The 25,096-nt window shown below is 46.3% G+C and overlaps 1 protein-coding gene across 4 annotated transcripts in view; it reads right to left on the bottom strand.

The window, feature by feature from the left end:
- The window catches only part of TMC5 (transmembrane channel like 5), an 87,306-nt gene that overhangs the window by 1,129 nt on the left and 61,081 nt on the right, over positions 1–25,096 (bottom strand). For 3 of the 4 annotated variants that reach the window (XM_016929563.3, XM_016929562.4, XM_016929564.3), the window contains 10 exons: positions 24,426–24,581; positions 22,406–22,557; positions 19,161–19,239; positions 17,152–17,249; positions 15,207–15,302; positions 9,630–9,705; positions 9,324–9,457; positions 6,146–6,319; positions 4,551–4,629; positions 2,411–2,515 (listed from right to left, as the gene is read on the bottom strand). In XM_016929563.3, coding sequence (XP_016785052.3) covers positions 2,411–2,515; positions 4,551–4,629; positions 6,146–6,319; positions 9,324–9,457; positions 9,630–9,705; positions 15,207–15,302; positions 17,152–17,249; positions 19,161–19,239; positions 22,406–22,557; positions 24,426–24,581 — 1,149 coding nt within the window. The remainder of the gene's footprint in view (positions 1–2,410; positions 2,516–4,550; positions 4,630–6,145; positions 6,320–9,323; positions 9,458–9,629; positions 9,706–15,206; positions 15,303–17,151; positions 17,250–19,160; positions 19,240–22,405; positions 22,558–24,425; positions 24,582–25,096) is intronic. The other variant, XR_010152570.1, reaches the window with a different exon arrangement.

The following is a 25,096-nucleotide window of genomic DNA, read 5'->3' as shown; positions in this document are numbered from 1 at the left end:
CGGAGGAAGAATGCAGATTCTGGGTCTTGTCGCATATTTGGCACAATTTGTGAGCCCCCCACCATTTTAAAGAAGTTAAGGGATGATAGATTAAGGCCAAGTCTCTGCCATAGAAATATTGAACATGTTTTGTTTTTTAGGGAGAGTGATTCCATTCATTCATTCCACAAATACTCTTTTTTTTTTTTTTTTTTTTTTTTTTTTTTGACAGAGTCTTGCTTTGTCTCCCAGACTGGAGTGGAATGGCATGATCTCGGCTCACTGCAACCTCCGCCTCTCGGGTTCCAGCGATTTTCCCGCCTCAGCCTCTGGAGTAGCTGGGATTATAGGTGCCTGCCACCACGCCCAGCTAATTTTTTTTTTTATTTTTAGTAGAGACAGGGTTTCACCATGTTGGTCAGGCTGGTCTCGAACTCCTGACCTCAAGTGATCTGTCCACCTCGGCCTCCCAAAGTGCTGGGATTAGAGGCGTGAGCCACTGCACCTGGCCGTTCCACAGATATTCACTGAGCATTCATATTATGCCAGGTAATAAATTAGGACCTGGGGTGACAAGTGCACAGACGTGGTCCTCACCTTCAAAGAATCTACCTTTAGGCCTCTAGATCCCTTACCTAAATTGTGCTGACAGTATAAATTTGCACAGATGGTAAATTACATGTCAGTCACTTCTGTCAAGATCACAATTTCCAACATGAGTGGTATTTGCATTAAGGTGGATTTACTGTTCATCTGTATTTTCAGGACACTCAGGAAGCAAGCAAGGCTTTGGAATTAGAGCAGGGTTTCATGTATCTTTATATTCTCTTGGTAAGAATGAAATTGATTAAATCTTTTTAAGGGAATGATATAGCAATATCTATTAACATTGTCATGTACATGCTTTGTGGCAGAAATATTCACAAAAAATAACTTTTTAATTTTTTTTTTTTTGACACGGCGTCTTGCACTGTTGCCCAGGCTGGAGTGCAATGGTGTGACCTTGGCTCACTGCAACCTCCACCTCCTGGGTCCAAGTGATTTCCTGTGCCTCCCAAGTAGCTGGGATTACAGATGTGCACCACAACACCCAGCTAAGTTTTCTTCTTTGTTTTTTTTTTTTTTTTATATTTTTACTAGAGATGGGTTTCACCATGTTTGCTGGGCTGGTCTCGAACCCCTGACCTCAAGTGATAAGCCCGCCTTGACCTCCCAAAGTGCTGGGGATTACAGGAGGGAGCCACTGTGCCCAGGGTAATTTTTTTTAGAGAGAGGGTCTTGTTCTGTCTCCCAAGCTGGAGTGCGGTGATGAGATCATAGCTCACTGTAGCCTCAAACTCCTGGGTTTGAGCAATCCTCTCACCTCAGCTTCCTGAGTAGCTGAGGCTACAGTTGCGTGCCACCGTGCCTAATTATTAAAATTTTTTAAGGGATGGGGTCTCGCTATGTTGGTCTTAAACTCCTGGCCTCAAGCAGTCCTCCCCTCCCACCTCAGCCTCCTGAGTAGCTGCGATTATAAACGCACAAAAAATAATTGTAACAAAATGTTTCATTACCTACTGTTTTAAGTATTTAAAAACATAGAAACAACCCAAACATCCAAATATGTACAGAATTAAACATCGTTCAAGATATAGTATTTAGTGGTGGGCTGCGGGGGAGGGAAGTTATGATACTATGTGTATAATATAGCCTCACTTTTGTAATAAACAAGTAAATTAAAGTGTTGGTAGATACAGGTATGTTTGCAGATGCCTAGGGAAATAGATTTGCAAGAATAGACACTGAGGTATTCATAGTGAGATGAGATTTCAGGGCCCTTTTCATCTCAGTGGGATCTACTTCTGTATTACCGGGGTTGTGAAAAACAAGCGTGCAAGTTCCATGAGGGCGGGGGCTTTGTTTTGTTCACCGTAACCCCAGCACCTAGAAAAAGTACAGGCATGAAAAGTGCTGAAAAAATGAATATTACTTTTTTTTTTTTTTTTTTTGAGACAGAGTGTCACTCTGTCACCCAGGCTGGAGTGCAGTGGCATGATTTTGGCTCACCGCAACCTCCACCCCCTGGGTTCAAGCGATTCTTCTCCCTCAGCCTCCCAAGTAGCTGGGGCTACAGGTGCGTGCCGCCACACCCAGCTAATTTTTGTATTTTTAGTAGGGACAGGGTTTCACCATACTGGCCAGGCTGGTCTCAAACTCCTGACCTCTTGATCCACCCGCGTAGGCCTCCCAAAGTGCTGGGATTACAGGCGTGAGCCACTGCACCTGGCCATGAATATTACTTTTTAAGTAAAAACCACAGAAATACTTAAGACAGAGAGTGAAGGGCCCTTCCATGATCCCAAGAGCTTGGTCTGTAGTTCTCTGATGCGCTTTTTACATGGAGGCAACCTCGTGTCCCAGGGGTCCCCAAGGCAGCCTCCAGACTCACCTCCACCTCTCTCCTTTCCAGAACAAGTGAGCTGGGGTTTGCTTTCTTCTCCATATCCTGCAGCTTGATCAATTTTTCTATCAGGAACATTTTATCTTTGCCCTCCTACCAAGAAGGAAAACAAAACCAGAAAGAAACAAAAATATGAATGAATGATGGTATGGAATTGAGAAAGCAATTGATGGGAAGAACATCGGTTTTCAGGCAGCTAGGATCCTAGAAGTTGGATGGAGGTTACTGCCATCTTTTGGTGAAAGAAAAGAAACATTTCACAGTAAAACCAAATTATCCCCCAGAGCCTTCCTGCACTGTAATATTCTCCTCTGAAGCAATTCCCCTAACAGGCTTGAGAAAGTAGCCTCCAGAAGTCGGCTGCTGGAAGCAACTTATATGCCACATCTCAATAGCCAGGAAAAATGGTTTCCAGTATCCCCCATAGGCACGTGCCCCAGAGCGAGACTCCATGTCAAAACAAAAAAAAAGATAAATGTGGGATATGGAAAATATGAAACAGATGACCTGCATTCTTTAACAATAAAAAGAAAAGAGGAAGTGGGGAGGGGAAGTGGTAAATGGTTATAGAGTAAAAGAAAGTTAGGCATATCGGCTGGGCGCAGTGGCTCACGCCTGTAATCCCAGCACTTTGGGAGGCCGAGGCGGGTGGATCACTTGAGGTCAGGAGTTTGAGACCAGCCTAGTCAACATGGTGAAACCCCGTCTCTACTAAAAATACAAAAATTAGCTGGGCGTGGTGGCACACACCTGTAATCCCAGCTACTCGGGAGGCTGAGGCAGGAGAATCACTTGAACCCAGGAGGCAGAAGTTGCAGTGAGCCAAAATCATACCACTGCATTCCAGCCTGGGAGACACAGTGAGATTCTGTCTCAAAAAAAAAAGAAAGAAAGAAAGAGAGAAAGAGAGAGAGACATTAACCAAAGGCAACATGTACCCCCTTTTCAGATCCTGATTTGTGCAGTTCTAGTATAAAAAGACACTTAAGGGGACAATTGGGGAAATGTAAACATTGGATATAAGATGATAATAATAAATTATTGGTAAGTTTTTTAAGTGTGATGATGATATTGTAGTTATTTTTAAAAGTCTTTATCTCAGCTGGGGGCGATGGCTCACACCTGTAATCTCAGCACTTTGGGAGGCCGAGGCGGGCGGATCACCTGAGGTCGGAAGTTTGAGACCAGCCTGACCAACATGGAGAAACCCCATCTCTACTAAAAATACAAAATTAGCCGGGTGTGGTGGCGGGCGCCTGTAATTCCAGCTATGCGGGAAGCTGAGGCAGAAGAATTGCTTGAACCCGGGAGGCGGAGGTTGCAGTGAGCCAAGATTGCTCCACTGCACTCCAACCTGGGCAACAAGAGTGAAACTCTGTCTCAAAATAAATAAATAAGTGAAATAAAAGTATTTATCTTATAGAGAGAGAGAGATATATAAGTTTTAATAGATAAAAAATAATATAAAGCCTAAGATTTGCTTTAAAATAATCCAGGGAGCCAGATGGAGTGGCACCTGCCTGTAATCTCAGCTACTCCGGAGGCTGAGGCAGGAGCCCAGGAATTTGAATCCAGCCAGGGCAACATAGCAAGACCCCCACCTCTAAAAAAATAAAATAAGGCTGGGTGTGATGGCTGTAATCCCAGCACTTTGGGAGGCAGGTGGATCACCTGAGGTCAGCAGTTCGAGACCAGCCTGGCCAACATGGTGAAACCCTGTCTCCACTAAAAATTCAAAAATTAGCTGGGCATGGTGGCAGGCACCTGTAATTCCAGCTACTTGGGAGGTTGGGGCAGGAGAATCGCTTGAACCCTGGAGGCAGAAGTTGCCCTGAGCCGAGATTGTGCCACTGCACTCCAGCCTGGGCAACAAGAGCAAAACTCTGTCTCAAAATAATAATCATCAATCATCATCATAATTAAAATAAATAAATACTAAGAATAAAAATAAAGGATTTGCTGGGAAGAGAAAGTGTAGATGAAATAAGAATATAAAAACATTGATGGTTGTTAGGGCTGAGAGCAGGGATATGAGAGTTCATTGTAGTATTCTCTTTATTTTGGAGGATGTTTATACAGCGTTTAAAAAGGGTGAGGGCGGACATCAGAGGGATCCAAGGGGACTTACATTAATGATCTGCTCATGGAGCAGCCTTATCATAATCTTCCTTCCCTCTGCGATCTGCCAGTAAAGATAGGTGATGATTCTGGAAGAGGAGAAAAGAAAGAATGACACTCTTGCGAATGTTTTGCAGGCTCTGAATTTCCACTGGATGCAAAGGAACTGGAATCTGTGCTTGCAGATGGATTTGGCCCAAACGTGTTTCTGAAAAGTCATGTCAGGGAGAGTTATAGGTTAAATACATTGGAACAATGGTTCCTGAAGGGGGAAATAAGCCCATGCCACAAACCCTCTTCAGACCAATTAATTGAGCATCTCTGGGCATGTCATCTCCTTAAGAGGAGAAAAGCTGGTATTGCTTTCTTAATAGAATAAGTTAAAAAAAAGTCCCTAAGATGACCCAGCGCAGTGGCTCATGCCTGGAATCCCAGCACTTTGGGAGGCCAAGGCAGGCGGATCACTTGAGGTCAGGAGATCGAGATCATCCTGGCTAACACCGTGAAACCCCGTCTCTATTAAAAATGCAAAAAATTAGCCGGGCCTGGTGGTGGGTGCCTGTAGTCCCAACTACTTGGGAGGCTGAGGCAGGAGAATGGCATGAACCCAGGAGGCGGAACTTGCAGTGTGCTGAGATCGCGCCAGTGCACTCCAGCCTGGGTGACAGTGCGAGACTGTCTCAAAAAAAAAAAAAAAAAATCCCTAAGACAAGAAGATAGTATATATAACCTTTCCCCCCTTCCCCCAGTGATGGGGTCTTGCTCTGTTGCCCAGGCTGGAGTGCAGTGGCACGATCAGAGAACACTGCAGCCTCAAACTCCTAGGCTCAAGCAATCCTCCCATCTCAGCTTCCCAAGAAGCTCGGACTACAGGCACAAGCCACTGCACCAGGCTAAGTAACTTTCAAAAAAACTATCAATGCAAGTTTGGGCAAGGTGGCTAACACCTGTAATCCCAACACTTTGAGAAGCTGAGGCAGGAGGATAATTTGAGGCCAGGAGTTTGAGACCAGCCTGGGCAACACAGGGAGACCCCATCTCTCCAAAAAATTTAAAAATTAGCCAAGTGTAGTGGTGCACACCTGCAAGTCCAGCTACTTGGGGGCTGAGGTGGGAGGATGGCTTGAGCCTGAAAGGTTGAGGTTGCAGCAGGCCATGACCATGCCGCTACAGTCTAGCCTGAGTGACAGATCATGACCCTGTCTCAACCAAAAAAGAAAGAGAGAAGGAAGGAAGGAAGGAAGGAAGGAAGGAGAAGGGGAAGGGAAGGGAAGGGAGGGGAAGGGGAAGGGAAGGGAGGGGAAGGGAGAAAGAAAGAAGGAAGGAAGGAAGAAAAAATGAAGAGGAAAGGAACGGAACTGAAAGGGAAGGGAAGGGAGAAAGGGAGAAAGGGAGGGAGGGAGGGGAAGGGAAGAGAAGAGAAAAGAAGAAAGGGAAGGAAAGGAAGGAAGGAAGGAAGGAAAGAAAACTACCTATGCAAGGGTAGAGTCACCCAGAACACTGAGCTATGCTATAGCCATTTGCTTTCCAACCAAACATCCCTACTGCTGTTTCCCCCGAGAGCTCCTGGCTTTCCCTGCTAGATTCCCCAGGTACCACACTCACAGCACAATGAGGGTGAGGATGAAAAAGAAGTGCACACTTCCAATGAGGTTCCGATAGATCCAAACAACCCACAGGTAGCCAGGCCGTGTACTTAGGGTGTCGATCCAGCTGTAGATGGAGTGAATGAAGAGAGGCAGACCTCGAAAAGGGCCACAGTCAGCTGAAGGCTTCAATCTGGTAAAACAAAGATGGACGAACATCTCTAGCACAAGACTCAGGGATGGTTATTCTAGAATCAGGGTGTCCCTTCTGGGCTCTGGGCCTGAAAACATCAAGTCTTGCCTGATCCAATCACACCCACTTTCCAAAGAAACCCTCTTGCTCTCAGCCTTGCTGGGGTGACCTATACTCTAAGGACCGGCTCTTAGATCAGAGCTGACCCAACAGCAGCCAATCCAAAGGCCAAGCAGTGACTTCTGCAGTAACTTGGCTCAATGATATGAATGGGGGCAGTCAGACTTTTTTCCTTAAGAAGTTCAATTAAGGCCAGGCACTATGGCTCATGCCTCTAATCCCAACAGTTTGGGAGGTCAAGGTGGGAGGATTGCTTGAGCCCAGAAGTTCAAGACCAGCCTGGGCAACATAGTGAGACTCCGTCTCTACAAAAAAATAATTAGCTGGGCATGGCAGCACATGCCTGTGGTCCTGGCTACATAGGAGGCTGAGGTGGGAGGATCACTTGAGCCCAGGAGGTTGAGGCTATAGTGAGCTGTGATCACACCACTGTACTACAGCCTGGGCAACAGAGCAAGACCCTGTCTGAAAAAAAAAAAAAAAACCTGAAATTAAAGACAAGTATGGTGGCTCGCCTGCAATTCCAGCACTTTGAGAGGCCAAGGCAGAAGGATCTCTTGAGGCCAAGAGTTCGAGACCAGCCTAGGCAACATAGCGAGACCCCCCCATTTCTTAAAAAAAAAAAAAAAAAATTAGCCAGGCATGCCAGGCGCAGTGGCTAACGCCTGTAATCCCAGCACTTTGGGAGGCCGAGGCGGGTTGATCACAAGGTCAGGAGATCAAGACCATCCTGGCTAACACGTGAAACCCCGTCTCTACTAAAAATACAAAAAATTAGCTGGGCGTGGTGGCGGGCGCCTGTAGTCCCAGCTACTCGGGAGGCTGAGGCAGGAGAATGGTGTGAACCTGGGAGGCGGAGCTTGCAGTGAGCCGAGATTGTGCCACTGCACTCCAGCCTGGATGACAGAGTGAGACTCCGTCTCAAAAAAATAAAAAATAAAAAAATAATTAGCCAGGCATGGTGATGTGTGCCTATAGTCCCAGCTACTCGGGAGGCTGAGGTGGGACAATCACTTGAGCCCAGGAGTTTGAGCTGTGATTGTGCCCCTGCACTCCTGCCTGGGTGGCAGAGCAAGGCCCTGTCTCAAAGAAAGAAATTGAATTAAGAAGCATAAAGAGGGAAGCCTGTTAGCTATGGAGGAATGAGCAGAAACTATAGGGCAACAAGGAACTGGTGAGGAAGAGAGAGAAGAGAGTGGATATGCCAAGAGGAGCAAGGGCGTTGTGGAGCAAGGAACTGAGAGCCTCAGTTTCACGTGTGTCCTAAAAATCATCTCCCTTGTTCATTAATTCATTCAATTATTCATTCAACCATGGTTTATTCTGTTAAGCACTGTTCTAGTCAGGCTCTGGGGACTTCATATTAAGCAAATTCCTGCCCTATTGGGATTACATTCTGGTGGGAAAAACGGACAATCGTTGATTAACAATTAAAGACTCACACAGAGGCATTCCTGATTATGAATGATAGAATGAAGGAAAGAAACTCAGGTCTGAGAGAGAGAAGCAGTGGGGAACTGAGAGCAGACAAGGAGGGCTGTGAAGATCAGATCTTGGAGAGGGCCTTGGAGCTGAGAATCAGAGGGTGGAGAGGAGGCAGCCAAGCAAAGGGAGTGGGAAAAGGACTTCACTCAGAGGACTCTGCCCATGTTGGGAGGGGCTTGCTGGCTTCCAGGAATGGGGTGAGGGTGGTGGGGCGGGGAACAGTGGAGCCAAAGGGAGGTGGGGTTGGAGAGGTGGGAGGAGCCGGATCAGTCCTGCCTTTCTGTTAATTTAGATGAAGTTCTGTTCCGGATATGGAGGAATGGGGTGGGGGGGCATCTCCCCATTCTGGGAAGCTTCAGTTCTTGGCAGAAGTGAGAAAGCTACTCCTGACCGTGGGCATCGGATGGGTGGTGATCAAACTAGGATGTATTCCCTCCCTGGCTTTTAGTGTCTGTTGGTTAGCCAGGGAACTTAAGTTAGGCATTGCATTAAGCATGTCTTTTTATTCTGATGTTTTGACATCTGGGGTCTTACTGACTCCAGCTCCCAGGGCTAGCTGCCCTTCCCTGGGCTAGCTTAAAAAGCACACCTTTCAAATGCAAACCAACCAATCCAGATCCCACACCCGCAACCGCCCCCTTTATCAGGCTCTCACACTCTGGGCCACCACTCCCCTGCCCTAATCACCCCAGGGCCAGGTGCCAGACAACTCAGGGCAGATCCATATCCCACAGCCTACTGACAAACCAGCCAACCCTAAACCTGCTTCCCCTGCCTTGCCCATTCCTTACCATAGAAAACCACAATAAAGGCTCTAGCCCACGTTTCCCCTCACTCCCTCTGCCTCCTGAACAACCCTGATGCTTCCCTGTGTGGTCCCTTGTGGCACAGAGTGCCCCCTCTTCTCAGGAACTGTGAGTAATAAACTATCTTTTTAGTGATGGTCATTCCTGACCTGTTGGGCTTCACCATACCTACTTTATTTATTTATTTATTTATTTATTTATTTATTTATTTATTTATTGAGACAGAGTCTCACTCTGTCACCCAGGCTGGAGCGCAATGGTGCAATCTTGGCTCACTGCAACCTCCACCTCCCGGGTTCAAGTGATTCTCCTGCCTCAGCCTCCCGAGCAGCTGGGATTGCAGGCATGCACCACCACACTTGGCTAATTTTTGTATTTTTAGTAGAGACAGGGTTTCACCATGTTGGCCAGGCTGGTCCTGAACTCCTGGCCTCAAGTGATCCACCCGCCTCGGCCTCCCATAGTGCCGGGATCATAGGCGTGAGCCACTGCGCCCGGCCTCACCACACCTGAATTATAATAAAACCTACGTTTTAAAACATACACCCATCCACCCAGTTTCTAAAACCTCCCCCAAGGCCACCTTCTCCTACCTCCAGATGGTGATGGCCAGGGTGCACAAGACCCCGGTGAAGGATGGGAAAAAGAGCAAGAAGATGAAGAAAGTCATCATCTGTGAGGCCCGCCAGGCTTTGCTCGGAGGCTGGAAATTCATCATCAGGCTGATCTGAAGAGAGAGAGGCAGCCACCTCCCATCTGCAGCCGGAGCAGCGGCAGAGGGACCCCAGCCAGGCCTGGCTTCCTGACACCTTTGCAGAGCCCCCTTCCCCAGCTTTAAGCGCCACCAGGTCACAGGCGACTGAACAAAGCTGATTGATGGCAACGTCAGACTGACTCACATTTTTGGAGTAGAACATGATGAAAAGCATAATCATTTGGATAAAGGGCAACAGGGGGCAGAAGAAGATTCCAATCCTGTGAGGGAGAGAGGGTGAGTGTCAGAGGCTGGCGGAGACACAAGGAGTCGGGGTGAATCTGGGATGGTTGGGGGGAAGAGAAAGAAGATATTGTGGCCTGGATTGTGTGTCCCCAAAATCCATATATTGAGGCCTTAACCCCGAATATCTCAGAATGTGACTGTATTTGGAGACAGGGCCTTTGAGAGGTGATTAAGGTAGAATGAGATCACTGTAGGAGGCCCTAATCCAGTACAACCGGTGTCCCTAAAAGAAGAGATTAGGAGGCCAGGAACGGTGGCTCATGCCTGTAATCCCAGAACTTTGGGAGGCCCAGGGGGGTGAATCACCTGAGGTCAGGAGTTCAAGACCAGCCTGGGCAACATGGTGAAACCCCATCTCTATAAAAAATACAAAAATTAGCCAGGCATGATGGAGTATGCTTGTAATCTTAGCTACTTGAGAGGCTGAGGCAGGAGAATCGCTTGAACCTGGGAGGCGGAGGTTGCAGTGAGCTGAGATTGTGCCATTGCACTCCAGCCTGGGTGACAGAGCAAGACTCCATCTCAACAACAAAAAAAGAAGAGATTAGGACATAGACACACACAGAAATGAAGACCACGTAAAGACATGGGGAGAAGATGGCCGTCTATAAACCAGGGAGAGAGGCTTGAGACAGATCCCTCCCTTATGACCCTTAGAAGAAACCAACCCCACCCGCACCTTGATCTTGGCCTTCTGGCCTCCAGAACGGTGAGATATGAAATTGATGTTGTTTAAGGCACTCAGTGTGTGAGACTTTGTTATGGCAGCCCCAGCAAACGAATACAGAGGGGGCCTGCTTCCATCCCAGCAAATTAGGCAGATTCCCACCATACCCAGTATCCTCAGCTGCCTTCTTCCCAGCTCTGGAAAAGAGATTTTATAGAGAAATCTCCCACCCACCTATTAAACCAACAGCTGGTATTCAGCATGCCCTAAGCTAGCATGTCCCACATGCCTTGCCCCTCTCCTTCTTCCTCCCCCATGGTATTCAAGGTCTGAGGTCCTGTAGGGACAAGGCATTGAATGGCACTGAGTTCCAAATGAGAAAGGCATTCCCTTTCCAAGTCTCCCGCGGTGCTCGTGAGCAACAAAAGGAGAAAATCTCAGTGTGGTTCTAGAATGCCGTAACTCCTAACACATGCCAATCTCCCATTTTTTAACAAGAAAGGAGTAGGCTTCGGGCTGAGAGCCTTGGCAAACTGTAACATCTCGCTAGAATTTAATGACTTTTTGGAATGGGATTGCTTTTATTTTTCCAGTTATTTGTGATTTCTTTCAAATGGCACTGGTTTTCCATTTATGATTGTAAATAAAGTCTCCCTTAAAAATATATGTGAGAGGCCAGGCGCGGTGGCTCACGCCTGTAATCTCATCACTTTTGGAGGCCAAAGCGGGCAGATCACCTGAGGTCAGGAGTTCGAAACCAGCCTGGCCAACATGGCAAAACCCCCATCTCTACTAAAAATACAAAAATTAGCTGGGCGTGGTGGCAGGCACCTGACGTTTTGACATCTAGGGTCTTACTGACCCCAGGAAGATTGCCGATGTTGGGAAAAGCAGTCTGGCCATTTACAAAGGCCTTTCTTCTGCATTATTTCAACTAGGATGCCATTGGGCAAGTTACTTAAACTCTCTCTAAACCTTAGTTTTCTAATCTTTAAATGGTGGACGTACTAGTACCTACTCACAGGGTTTTTTGAGAAGAATAAATGGACATGGTGGCTCACTCCTGTTATCTCAGCACTTTGGGAGGCTGATGAAAAGCAGTTATCATCTACCATGGCATTAAAAAAAAACGTATTTGAGTAAAAAAAAAAAAAAAAAGCAAATAATAAAAAAAATTAAGTAGATAATGGTACAAGTGAAATGTCACTATACCAAAAAATAGGCAGGCTAGTGTACAATAGACTAAAACTTGGGAAACATGTTCCTCACTTCACCTCTACCACTGTCCCTAACATATATCCTTTTCTGTCATTATATTATCTTCTTGTAAAACTCATCATCAAAGGCAATATTCTCCTAAAACCCGCAAAGGTTAGAACTGAAATAACCATGGAGAAAAAAAAAAAGATGTGTTTTTGATGGTGCTTATTCATGATTTATCAACAAAAATCTCAAAGGCCCAGAAGTCATAATGGTAATTTCTTTTTTTTTTTTTCCTTTTTGAGACGGAGTGTCGTTCTATCTCCAGGCTGGAGTGCAGCCAGTGGCATGATCTCGGCTCACTACAACCTCCGCCTCCCTGGTTCAAGTGATTCTCCTGCCTCAGCTTCCCAAGTAGCTGAGATTACAGGCATCTGCTACCACAGCCAGCTAATTTGTATTTTTTAGTAGAGTCAGGGTTTCACCATGTTGGCCAGGCTGGTCTCGAACTCCTGACCTCAAGTGATCTGCCTGCCTCAGCCTCCCAAAGTCCTAGGGTTACAGGCGTGAGCCACCATGCCTATTTAATCCCCTCGAAAACCCTGTGAGTAGGTATCTCTACCATTTAAAGATTAGAAAACTAAGGTTTGGGGAGAGTTTAAGTAATTTGCCCAATGTCATCCTAGTTGAAATAATGTGGAAGAAAGGACTTTGTAAACTGCCAAATTGCCAGCAGGTGATCCAGCGGCATGCAAACACATTACCTAAACTACCAAAGAAAGGTCCTCACTGTCTCTAAAAAATAAACTCATTAACTTTGAGTTATTTGCAGACAGCCAAATCACCCAGGGCAACTTTAAAGAGTCAGAAAATAAAACACTTTCCCGTTGTATGACATATTGGTGTTTGCAAAGCGTTTTCATCTACCATGGCATTTAATGCTCAACATGATTCTAAGGCAGCTATTCTTTTTTTTTTTTTTTTTTTTTAAGACAAAGTTTCACTCTTGTCGCCCAGGCTGGAGTGCAATGGCGTGATCTCTGTTCACTGCAGCCTCCACCTCCCGGGTTCAAGTGAGTCTCCTGCCTCAGCCTCCCAAGTAGCTGGGATTACAGGCACTTCCAACCATGCCCGGCTAATTTTTTGTGTGTATTTTTAGTAGAGACGGGGTTTTGCCATGTTGGCCAGGTTGGCCTCGAACTCCTGGCCTCAGGTGATCCGGCCTCCTAAAGTGCTGGGATTACAGGCGTGAGCCACCGTGCCTGGCCTTTTCTTTTTCTTTTCTTTCTTTTTTTTTTTTTTTGAGACAGAGTTTCACTCTCGTTGCCCAGGCTGGGGTACCATGGCATGATCTTGGCTCACTGCAACCTCTGCCTCCCAGGTTCAAGCAATCCTCATGCGTCAGCCTCCCGAGTAGCTGGGATTACAGGCATGCACCACCACGCCCGGCTAATTTTGTATTTTTAGTAGAGATGGGGTTTCACCATGTTTGTCAGGCTGGTCTGCAACTCCTCACCTTAGGTGATCCACCCACCTCAGCCTCCCAAAGTGCTGGGATTACAGGCATGAGCCACCGCACCTGGCCTTAAAGGTAGCTATTCTTATATGCATTTACAGATGAGTCTGAGGCTCAGACAAGCACAGTGATCTCCATGAGTGGCAGAGCCAGCCTCAGAATTCAGTTTATCCAGTTCCAAATCCAATACTTTCAAATTAGCAACACCCCATCAGATGGAACCTGGGAATGTGATTCACCACACAGAATTCCAGCATTAACTGCATCATGTTAAAATAAATAAGGAAAAGTAAGGCAGGAAGATTGCCTGAGCTCAGGAGGTTGAGACTGCAGTGAGCCATGATCATGCCACTGCACTCCAGCCTGAGCAACAGAGTGAGACCCTGTCTCAAAAATAAATAAATAGGCTGAGCATGGTGACTCACACCTATAACCCCAGCACTTTGGGAGGCTGAGGCAGGTGGGTCACTTGAGGCCAGGAGCTCAAAACCAGTCTGGCCAACATAGTGAAACCCTGTCTCTACTAATACAAAAATTAGCCAGGTGTGGTGGCACATGCCTGTAGTCCCAGCTACTTGGGAGGCTGAGGCATGAGAATTGCTTGAACCCGGGAGGTGGAGGTTGCACCACTGCACTTCAGCCTCAGCAACAGAGCAAGACTCTGTCTCAAAAAAATAATAAGAAAATTAAAAATAAATACATAAATAAGGAAACACAGCCACTGGCTAATTGTTTGCAGTGTCTAGGTGAGTTTGTAAAAATATTTGCTGCAACCAGTTGGCTATTCTCAATGCACGCAGAGTTTCTAAAACATGTCACAAATCCTAAAAACTATAGAGAACCCACCAAATGGTGTATCAAATATAAGAAACACACAGCCCTCTCTGTGTGTTTCTTTATTCTCCCATTGCTGTGGAGACATGGATGCAAAGTAAAGTTTGCATCGAAACAGCCTAAAGGCAATGCAAAATGGCAAATCAATGCTAACAGACAACAGTTAAAGGTGGAGATTGTGACAAACTGGAGATGCTCATTTTGCCACAGATCTTTGTGGAGAGAAGCCAGATGTTTCTGGAGAGAAGCCAGAAATTTAGGTGTTATGTGAAATCTCCTGAAGTTTAAATATGGGTGGTTGTGTTAGTCCATCAGGCTGCTATAACTATAACACCATAAACTGGGTGGCTTATAAATAGCAGAGGCTGGGCATGGTGGCTCATGCTCGTAATCCCAACACTTTGGGATCCGCCAAGGTGGGCGGATCACCTGAGGTCAGGAGTTCAAGACCAGCCTGGCCAACATGATGAAACCCCATCTCTACTAAAAATACAAAAATTGGCTGGGCATGGTGGCACATGCCTGTAGTCCCATCTACTTGGGAGACTGAGGCAGGAGAATCACTTGAACCTGGGAGGCGGAGGTTGCAGTGAGCCAAAATCACACCACTGCACTCCAGCCTGGGCGACAGAGGGAGACTCCGTCTAAAAAATAAAAATAAATAAATAAAACAGCAGAAATTTATTTCTTATGGTTCTGGAGGTTGGGAAGTCCAAGATCAAGGTGCTGGTAGATTCGGTGTCTGGTGAGGCCCTGCTTAGTGATTCCCAGATGTTGCCTTCTCTCCATGTCCCCACATGGTAGAAGGGGCAAGGGATCTCTCAGGCCTTGTTTATAAGGGCACTAATCCTATTCCTAAGGGCCATGTCAAAGATCAAATCACCTCCCAAAGACCCCACCTCCAACACATTGGAAGTAAGGTTTCAACATATGAATTTGAGGGGAGACCCAAACATTGAGACCATAGCAGTGGTTAATTCATATTTTTAGGGACAAAAGAAACACACCTGCAAAGCTGGACATGACCTGTGGGCCTCCAGGTTGCGATCCCTGCTCTATGCTGATTCTTGTCTGAAGTCCTTAAGCTCTCATAAAGGAAAATGATAGTCTAAATGCTAAATTCATGGTTCTCAGACTGGCTGGATGGGGTATCACCCCTGCAGCTTTAAAAACAACAGATTCTGGGACTTTGCCACCAAAACACCAACTCCACAGTCATGTGGGAACCACTGGGCATTTTGCTGAGTCACAAAACTTACCACACCAGAGTTTGTGCATAGATCAGTTCTAGAACGTTCCTGGCAATGTCAAACTCCTGAAGGCCAAGACTTGTGATCAGTTGCATCCCAATGATTCTGTGAAAACATACTGAGTTTAGTACCCAAACCATAACTCCCACTTTCAGAAGATCCCCCACAGACTAGGACAATCAACAAAAGAGACCCTCCCCAGCTTGAAATAAAGTCGTAAGTTCCCTTGAAAATTTTTCAAAAGTTCTAAATCTATAAGCATGTTTTTGAAGAAGTAATTGAAGGGATTGAGGGAAAACTAATTTAACACAATGCAGTCTAGTGGGGGTACTGCTAAAGTGATTTAAAAAATTCTAGAGAACATTTGTTACCCTGAACATTTAAATTATCCCACTATTATCTTATACCCCTCTTTGCTAATTAAACCTTATTTTTTCATGAACCGGATGAACTCAGCACCTCTCAACTCAAATAAACATTTTTAAATTTTTGGTTGCTGCTATCAAATTATGTTTCCCTGTGTTCTAAATCCACAAGAAGGAAACCAAGTTTCCATTTACTCTGGGGAAACTTGATTTCATATTAATTTATTCATAAAGATGAGTTGCCAATTTAAAAAAAAAAGATCTGTCAAAAAAAAATCTTTTCACTTTTTTTTTTTTTTTTTTTTGAGATGGAGTCTCGCTGTGTCACCCAGGGTGGAGGGCAATGTCGCCATCTCAGCTCACTGCAACCTCTACCTCCTGGGTTCAAGCGATTCTCCTGCCTCAGCCTCCCAAGCAGTTGGGATTATAGGCACACACCACCATGCTCGGCTAATTTTTGTATTTTTAGTAGAGACAGGGTTTCACCACATTGGCCAGGCTGCTCTTGAACTCCTGACCTCAGGTGATTCACCCGCCTTGGCCTCCCAAAGTGTTGGGATTACAGGTATGAGTCACTGCGCCCGGCCAAACCTTTTCACCTTTATGTCCAGGCCCTCGACAGAGGCTAGAATAAAAGCACATTTTGGCAAAAATGAATGAGGAAATTTGGCATTGAATCTATCCACTGAGAAAATAATCAACATCAGACCATCTTATTACTAGAGCAGCTTGCAGAAATACATAAATGTCTATAAGGAATGAGAGGCTCATCATATTATTAAAAAAATGAATTACTAAATTTAAAAAACCAGACATGGGACAAGGACAGTGCCTCGATTCTGTATAGATAGATAGATAGATAGCTATCTAATATAAAATTAATACATTAATTCAATTAAAACAATGAGATAAATCTACATGTACTGACATGGAAAGATGTCAAGGCATAGTGACAGATTAGTAAAAGCAAATTCTACAATATGTTGCAGTGTGACTCCATTTTTGCTTTTGAAAATTATATAGCATTATATAGTAAAGACACACACAGAGCAATGTGTGCATAGAAAAATCTGGAGGAATATATACTAGAATATTGAAATTATCTACAGTGGATAAGATTTCTTTTTTTCTTCTTTTCTTTCTTTGCCTTCTTCTTCTTTCTTTTTTTTTTTTTTTTTTTTTTTTGGATAGAGACAGAGTCTTCCTATTTTGCCCAAGCTAGTCTCAAACTCCTGGCCTCAAGTGATCCTCCTGCCTTGGTCTCCCAAAGTGTTGGGATTACAGGCGTGAGCCACTGCCCTCGGCTGGATAAGATTTCAAATGGCTCAGTTTCTGTCTTTTATTTTTAGAATTTGTTTTCAAAAGGTTGTAAAAGGTCAACTGAACCAAGTGAACTATGACAACAGAACTGTCAGGTTAAGGTGAAATTTTAGCTAATTTAGAAGTGAACAGTATCCCCAAGGACAACAGGCAAACTTGGAACAACGCACGCTTTGAGTATGTCAGGGACCTGTATGTCCCCCTCAGCCAGGAATCAGGTTCTGGTTACAGCATCAGGCCCTAATTACTTAAGAATGGCAAATATTTACCTCCTCAGAAACTCCCCCAGGAAGGAATTGACTAAAGAGAACACAAAATCCATCAGAAGGAGCCGGTAGATGTCCTGGCCAATGAGGGTTTCCCAACACTGGAAGGCAAACAAGAGTCAGGATGTGGGAAGGGGCTGTGGCCTCAGCTCAATTCTCCTCTGTTCCTGGCTCTATGTACCCATTAGGACATAGCTAATGGTTGGGTTTGACCAAGTCCTTGTGTACTCAAAAAAGTAGACCCACTCTGAAAAAATGCAGCTGAGTTTGTTCCCAGGGATGTTGTTCTCTTTTGGGTTTCCTTCTTTCCCCCATTAAAGCTTGCCTTCCACACATACCCAAACTTTCCCTGTTCATGATCTCTCCCCGTAAAACTTTTCTTCCCTGCCCTATCCCCTCTGGATCCCATTTCTCAACCAAGGGTAATCAGTTTCTTCAACAGAGCCAGAAGTGCCAATGGCTAAGAATGCCTTCACTCTTTTTTGCTTATTTACCTTACAAAAAATCAATTAATGTCTGCTTGATTAAGAAAGTGGCCTAGAGGTTTAGTAGGCTAGTGTAAACTGGAAGCTCAAATTAGTCAGTTTATGAAACTAGTGGCTAGGAACTTCTGCAGGAAGTCAGTGCTATCAGCTGATAGACTGGGAGCTTTTAGATTTGGCTGAAGGAGGAGAGGAAACTTTTGGGTGCACGGCCCAAGGATGGATGGATGATGGATGGGTAAATGGATGGACGATGGATGAATGCATAGATGGGTATATAGATGGATGGATGAATGGATGGATGAATAGATGGCTGGATGAATACATGAATTGATAGATAGATGGATGCATGCATGAATGAATACGTGGATAAATAAATGGATGGATGGTTAGATAAATGGATGGATGAATACATGAATGAATAGATAAATATATGGATGGATGGATGGATCCATACATGGATGGATAAATGGATAAGTGGATGGATGTATGAATGGATGGATAGATGGATACATGGATGGACGGATGAATAGATGCATGGATGGATAAATGAATGATGGAGAAATGGATGGATGGATGCATGAATGGATGAATGCATGGAAGAAGAATATGGTATCTGCTGTAACCATACTAACTTGGAGGGCTGATTTTGAATCTCTTCGACAATTAGGGAGAGAAGTTGAGGGTGCCATGTTCATGTAAGATGGTTTGAGTCTAGACACAGCAGAGCTATTTTAGGGCCCAGGAATAATGGGTGACAGAGAAATAGAGAGAGACTCCTGATTCCTGACTCTACTTCCAACCCCAGGGCATCCTGGGTATCTGAGAGCTCACAATGACCATCAGCTAAGGACTGCTGTGTGATGTGAAGGCACATTCTCATGGGGGATGCAGTAGCAGGGGCAGAGGCATCCCAATGAGAAGGCCAGGGAGGCTGGCTTGTTCCTAAGTCCACATGGGACACCACCCTCAGGCACCCATTCTCTGAGGTCAGTGAAGACTAGAAACTGTAGTTAAGTGAAGGAGGGCCAGAAACAGTCAGCATTAGGACATAATTGTTACTGCCAGCATTTGTGAGTTTACATATTGGTAAAGCCCAGGGTATCTAGGTTACAGGAAAAATAGAACATCAAGGATCAAAAAGAATTTTGTCCAACCCCAAAGCTGTTAGGACAGACTAGCACTAAAATTACTAGTGTCCATTGCATATGCTGGGCACTGAACTTATACTACACATGATATCGTTTAATCCCAATTTTACAGATGAGAAAACTGAGGCTCAAAGAGATTAAGTGACTCGGAAGATGACACAGCACAGCTGGCCTTCGAATCAGGTCCTCCTGGCTCTAGAACCTGAGCTTTTTTGTTGAGACCCATTTTGCATTATATTGCTTTCCAGATTAGTTTTCATTCTCTTCCCACAAGGGATTAATACCAAATACGGAGTGTGATGGCTCTTGAGAAACCCATCCTCCCTGTTGGTCAAATGCTAAGAAACCAAACTTAAGGCAGAGAAGCGTAGAATCTCACCTCTTCACCAGACAGGGCCACGGTGTTGAGCCAATAGTAACAAAGAATGCCAATGATTGATATTTTCAAAAAGATGTTTCTAAACAGAAGAGACAACATTTATGATTACCTTCAATGGCAGTCTTTCATTCTGTCTGCAAATAGCTCCTTTGGGGCACATGGTAAGATAGAAATTCCTGGCCCCTGTGGTTGGAGGGGGGCACATGGCTAGTTCCGGTGAATGAATTGTGAGCAGAAGCAATGTGTGTCACTTCTTTTTTTTTTTTTTTTTTTGAGACGGAGTCTTGCTCAGTCACCCAGGCTGGAGTGCAGTGGCGCGATCTCGGCTCACTGCAAGATCCGCCTCCCAGGTTCACGCCATTCTCCTGCCTCAGCTTCCCGAGTAGCTGGGACTACAGGCGCCCGCCACCACACCTGGCTAATTTTTTTTGTATTTTTAGTAGAGACGGGATTTCACCACGTTAGCCAGGATGGTCTCGATCTCCTGACCTCGTGATCCACCCGCCTTGGCCTCCCAAAGTGCTGGGATTACAGGCGTGAGCCACCACACCCAGCTAATGTGTGTCACTTCTAATCTGGAGCACTTAATGCCCCTGTGAGACTCTCCAGAACTCCTCATCTTCCCTTTGGAATGGCGATCAACGATACTCAAGATGGCTGCTTCTCTCTGAGCCTGGATCCCTCAGTAACTAACATAAGAAGGTCCCTCCTGGTAATCCACACTGTGTATGTAACACGAGCAAGAAATAAACCTTTGTGTTCCAAGCCACTGAGATCTGGGGGGTTGTTACTGCAGTATAACCTAATTTATTCTGACTGATACATTCTCTTTTGTTGCATCTCCAAATGATCTGATTTCACTTCCCATTATAATGATAGTAAATGTACATAATGTTTATTGGGTGCTGACCCAGCATACACTGCCAACCTCTTTATTGAATCATCCCCCTCAGTCTTTACAATTCCATCATCTAGTAGATGGTATTTTATGCCCATCATACTCAATATGCAAGGTTATGGGGTGCAGTGAGACCTAACATTTCCCCTTCTATACGAACTTTTAAAAGTGGCACCATGGATCGGTGGCTGGGATGTGGGGAATAATGAGGGCATAGGAATATGGTCAGAGTTTTCTTTCTCTCTTTCTCTCTCTCTCTTTCTCTCTTTCTTTCTTCCGACAGGGTCTCACTCTGTTACCCAAACTGGAGTGCAGTGGTGTGGTCATGGCTCACTGCAGCCTTGACCTCCCAGGCTCAAGCACTTCTCCCACCTCAGCCACCTGAGTAGCTGGGACTACAGGTGCAATCAACCATGCCTGACTAATTTTTAAATATTTATAGAGATGGAGTCTCACCATGTTGCCAAGGCTGGTCTTGAACTCCTGGGCTCAAGCAATCCTCCCACCTTGGCCACCCAAAGTGCTAGGATTACAGGCACGAGCCACTGCACCTGGCTGGAATTTTCATAATATGAATTGGATATAATCGACTGACTGACCAATTTGCTTATTCATTCACCAATCATTCTTGGACACCTATGATATCCCAGACACTGTGAACAAGGCAAAGATTTCCCCATAAACTGTGGGAGAGGAAGATAATAAATAAATACAAATATGTCAGGAAGTGGTAAGAAAATTATACTGCAGAGATCATGCCACTGCACTCCAGCCCGGGTGACAGAGTGAGACTCCATCTCAAAAAATAAAAAAAGAAAGAAAGAAAATTACACTGCAGAGGAGAAAAGGTGGTAGGGAGCTGTTCTTTTTAATGGGGTGTGCAAGGAAGAGTGCAACACGAGGGTGATGTTTGAAGAACGCAAAATGCAGTCAAGAAGCAAGCCATGTGGTCACGTGTGGGAAGAACATTCCAGGCCCATGCAAAGGTCCAGAGGTGGGAATACGGTTTGGCATATTTGTGAACGCTTAGGAGGTCTGTGACAGAGACAGGCAGTGACCAGGAAGGATGGGGAGAAAATGAGGCTGGAGCGCTGGCCGGGAGCCGGATCTCACAGACCATGGTAAGGCAAGGGCTCTGGAACTGATCAGCAAAGAAACTCAGTCTGCATTGTACAGACCTACACTTTTTTTTTTTTTTTTCTGAGATGGAGTCTCCCTCTGTCACCCAGGCTGGGGTGCAGTGGCAGGATCTCGGTTCACTGCAACCTCCGCCTCCCGGGTACGAGAAATTCTCCCGCCTCAGCCTCTCAAGTAGCTGGGATTACAGACATGCGTCACCACGCCCAGCTAATTTTTGTATTTTTAGTAAAGACGGAGTTTCACCATGTTGGCCAGGCTGGCTTCAAACTCCTGACCTCAGGTGATCCACCTGCCTTGGCCTCCCAAAGTGCTGGGATTACAGGCATGAGCCACCATGCCCGGCCTACAGACCTGTACTTATAAACCCCACCATAACCAGGAACGAGTCAGGGAAGAAACTAGAGGGACAAAATTTGGGTAGTTCCAGGCTTTGTGTATCAAAACTCTGGGATCACTTCTAGCACGTATGATGCCTTTGTGGGAATCACAAAAAGGCACCCCGTGGGTGCCAGTGAGTTGCCCAAAGCACTCCTCCCACCTTTGTTTGGGTGGTGGAATTACAAAAATGGGCCCTTCCTCCCGCCTGAGGCAGTGGGTACCAGGACTCACAGCTTGACTAAGGGGAACACTGGATGATTTCAGTCCCATCCTCAGCCCAGGAGCCTTTGTGCGTGCACTGCCTGCCCATCTGTACATCCCATACTTGAGAACTACATCAATCCCCTGCTGGTAGCAATTAGGAAAGCAATCAAGCCATGACTTTGAGCAAAAACCCACACCACACAAACACACTTCACTCTTTTGTTGTTGTTTAAGACAGGGTCTTGCTCTGTCGCGCAGGCTGGAGTGCAGTGGTGCAATCATAGGTAAGCTCAAACTCCTGGGATCAAGTGATCCTCTCACCTCAGCCTCCTGAGTAGCTGGCACTAACAGGTGCATGCCACTGCATCCAGCTTTTTGTAGAGCCAGCATCCGGCTATGTTGCCCAGGCTGTTCTCGAACTCCTGGTCTCAAGTGATCCTCCCCACTCAACCTCCCGAAGTGCTGGGATTACTGACATGAGCCACCACGCCCAGCCACACCTTACTTTTGAAATTCCTCCTCTCTGGAGAAAAAACTTTGATACTAAAGCATAATCCTTTCTAGCTACCATCCCACTTCTCTCCGTGGAAATAGAGGCTGGTGTTGGGCACGACACATCACCTACCGGATCAGGAGAACGTAGACTTCGTGCCGTGGCATCTCGTACCTCTCCACAAGCCTGAACGTGGAGTAGATGCATGGCACGGCCAGATTAATGCAGGACACAACGAAAGGCAGTAACAGCACCGCCCCAGGGTTACTGTGTGTCTTCAGGAACTGCAGGGGATGGGGGAGAGAACGGAGGGCTGACTTGTACACTGTACCCCTTTCTGCTTCACTCAAAAGTCTCCCATGATAGAAAACCCGAGAAGTAGCTCCTCTGTGGTTAACTATTTATCTATTTATTTATTTTAATTTTTTTGAGATGGAGTCTCACCGTGTTGCCCAGGCTGGACTGCAGTGGCGTGATCTCAGCTCACTGAAACTTCCACTTCCTCGGTTCAAGCGGTTCTCCTGCCTCAGCCTCCAGAGTAGCTGGGATTACAGGCACGCACCAACATACCCAGCTAATTTTTGTATTTTTAGTAGAGATGGGGTTTCCCCATGTTGGCCAGGCTGGTCTCTAACTCCCGACCTCAGGTGATCCATCCACCTCGGCCTCCCAAGGTGTTGGGATTACAGGCATGAGCCACCGCGCCCGGCTAGGTTAACTATTTTGTTAAGCTACCATTAATTTCCTTACCCCGTGCCAAGCAAACTGAGGCTCAGGGAGGGGAAGACACTTGCCCAGGGTCACCCAGCAAGCAAGTGGCAGATTGGAGCCTAGGTGCGTCTGACTCAGGAGCCTGAGCTCGAACAATCATTCTGTGGCTTTCCCTTTTTTACCAAGATGCCCGGGGCAATGAGGATGTGCTCCCTCCTGTTTAGCGTAAGTGGCCTTGTTCATTTTCACCAGGCTTCACCTCTCTCTGAGTTCTGAATTAGGGGGTTGGCGTGTCTCTGCTAGCCCGTGCTGTTTTTTGTTTTTTTTGTTTTTTTTTTTTGAGCCGGAGTCTCGCTCTGTTGCCCAGGCTGGAATGCAGTGGCATGATCTCGGCTCACTGCAACCTCTGCCTCCGAGGTTCAAGTGATTCTCCTGCCTTAGCCTCCCAAGTAGCTGGGATTACAGGGGTGCACCACCATACCCAGCTAATTTTTGTATTTTTAGTAGAGACGGGGTTTCACCATGTTGGCCAGGCTGGTCTCAAACTCCTGAGCTCAAGTGATCTGCCTGCCTCGGCCTCCCAAAGTGCTGGGATTACAGGCGTGAGCCACTGTGCCTGGCCCTGTGCTGCACTTTTGTGTGAGGCTGGGAGAGGCACTGGACCTCCAGGAGGAGGCAGCACTCTGGCATTTGGCTGGGAGTGGAGCCGGGGCTGCACTTCTGCTAGGCATCCTTCCATGGGCCTTGGAGTCAGGGATTCCAATGAATTTATCTGATATCTCACATTCCCACATCCTCCCTGCATGGCCTCACCCTACCTCCATCTACCTCTGGATGGTTCAAATCACCACTTGCATTTTTGGTGGTAGTTTTGGAGCCAGGGTAACCTGGGTTCCAATGCGGCTCCCTCCCCACACGTAAGCTGCAAGGTCTGGGGCCAGATCCTTAGCTTCTCTGAGCCCCTTTTCTCCATCTGTACAATGGAGAGATGATCACATGACTCATAGAGATGTTGCAAGTATTAACTGAGATCAAACAAGGCAAGGCCTGGCCCCAGGGCTGTGAAACGACACAGCTGAGCTCCATTCATGTGAAACTGTAGTCACCAATGAATGACCACCACTGTAGCCAGAACTACAGGTGCACACCACCGTGACAGGCTAGTTTTTAAAATTTTTTTAGCGATGAAGTCTCCATGTTGCCCAGGCTGGTCTCGAACTCCTGGGTTTCAGGTGATCCTCCCGCCTCGGCCTCCCAGAGTGTTGGGATTACAGGTGTAAGCCACTGTGCCTCACCCCTGCATTTTTAACAAGTTCTCTGCTAGTGCTGATGCTGCTGGCCATAGATCCTGGGTTGAACCGTGGGCTGCACACCACCCTTCCCCTCCAGCATCTCATCCCTTCACCTGGTTCTCTCTACCCTGGACCCTGGTGTTGGTTACCTCCAAGTTGTACTCAGCCAGGTAATAAACAGCTGCACAGCAGGCTATGGCCACTCCTGTAGAGACAACCCAGGCTACCATGTAGGCAGAGAAGCGGGTCAGCAGTTGATTGAACGTCAACTTGGAATTCTCCTGACGGAGCTCTGACAGGTTCTCCTAGAAACATAAGAAAGTCAAGTTTATGGCTGGGCATGGTGGCTCACGCCTGTAATCCCAGCACTTTGGGAGGCCAAGGCGGGTGGATCACTTGAGGTCAGGAGTTTGAGACCAGCCTGGACAACATGGTGAAACCCCGCCTCTACCAAAAATACAAAAATTAGCCGGGCGTGGTGGTGCATGCCTATAATCCCAGCTACTCGGGAGGCTGAGGCAGGAGAATCACTTGAACCCAGGAGGTGGAGGTTGTAGTGAGGAGAGATCGCACCACTGCACTCCAGCCTGGGCGACAGAGTGAGACTCTGTCTCAAACAACAAATAAATAAATAAACAAATAAATAAAAATAAATGAAAGTCAAGTTTATCCAGAGATCCCTCTCCACTGCTAGCAAAGATCCCCAGGGAATGCTTGCCACATCCAGAGACATGAATCCAGCCCAAATCCACAGGTGAGAGAGAGGGGGAACATTCATGATGAACATGGATTATGGGAGACCCATAGAGGACTCTGAAAT

Source organism: Pan troglodytes, chromosome 18 (assembly GCF_028858775.2).
Source record: "Pan troglodytes isolate AG18354 chromosome 18, NHGRI_mPanTro3-v2.0_pri, whole genome shotgun sequence".
Taxonomy (NCBI): domain Eukaryota; kingdom Metazoa; phylum Chordata; class Mammalia; order Primates; family Hominidae; genus Pan; species Pan troglodytes.
This window is presented reverse-complemented; position numbering and strand designations above follow the sequence as displayed.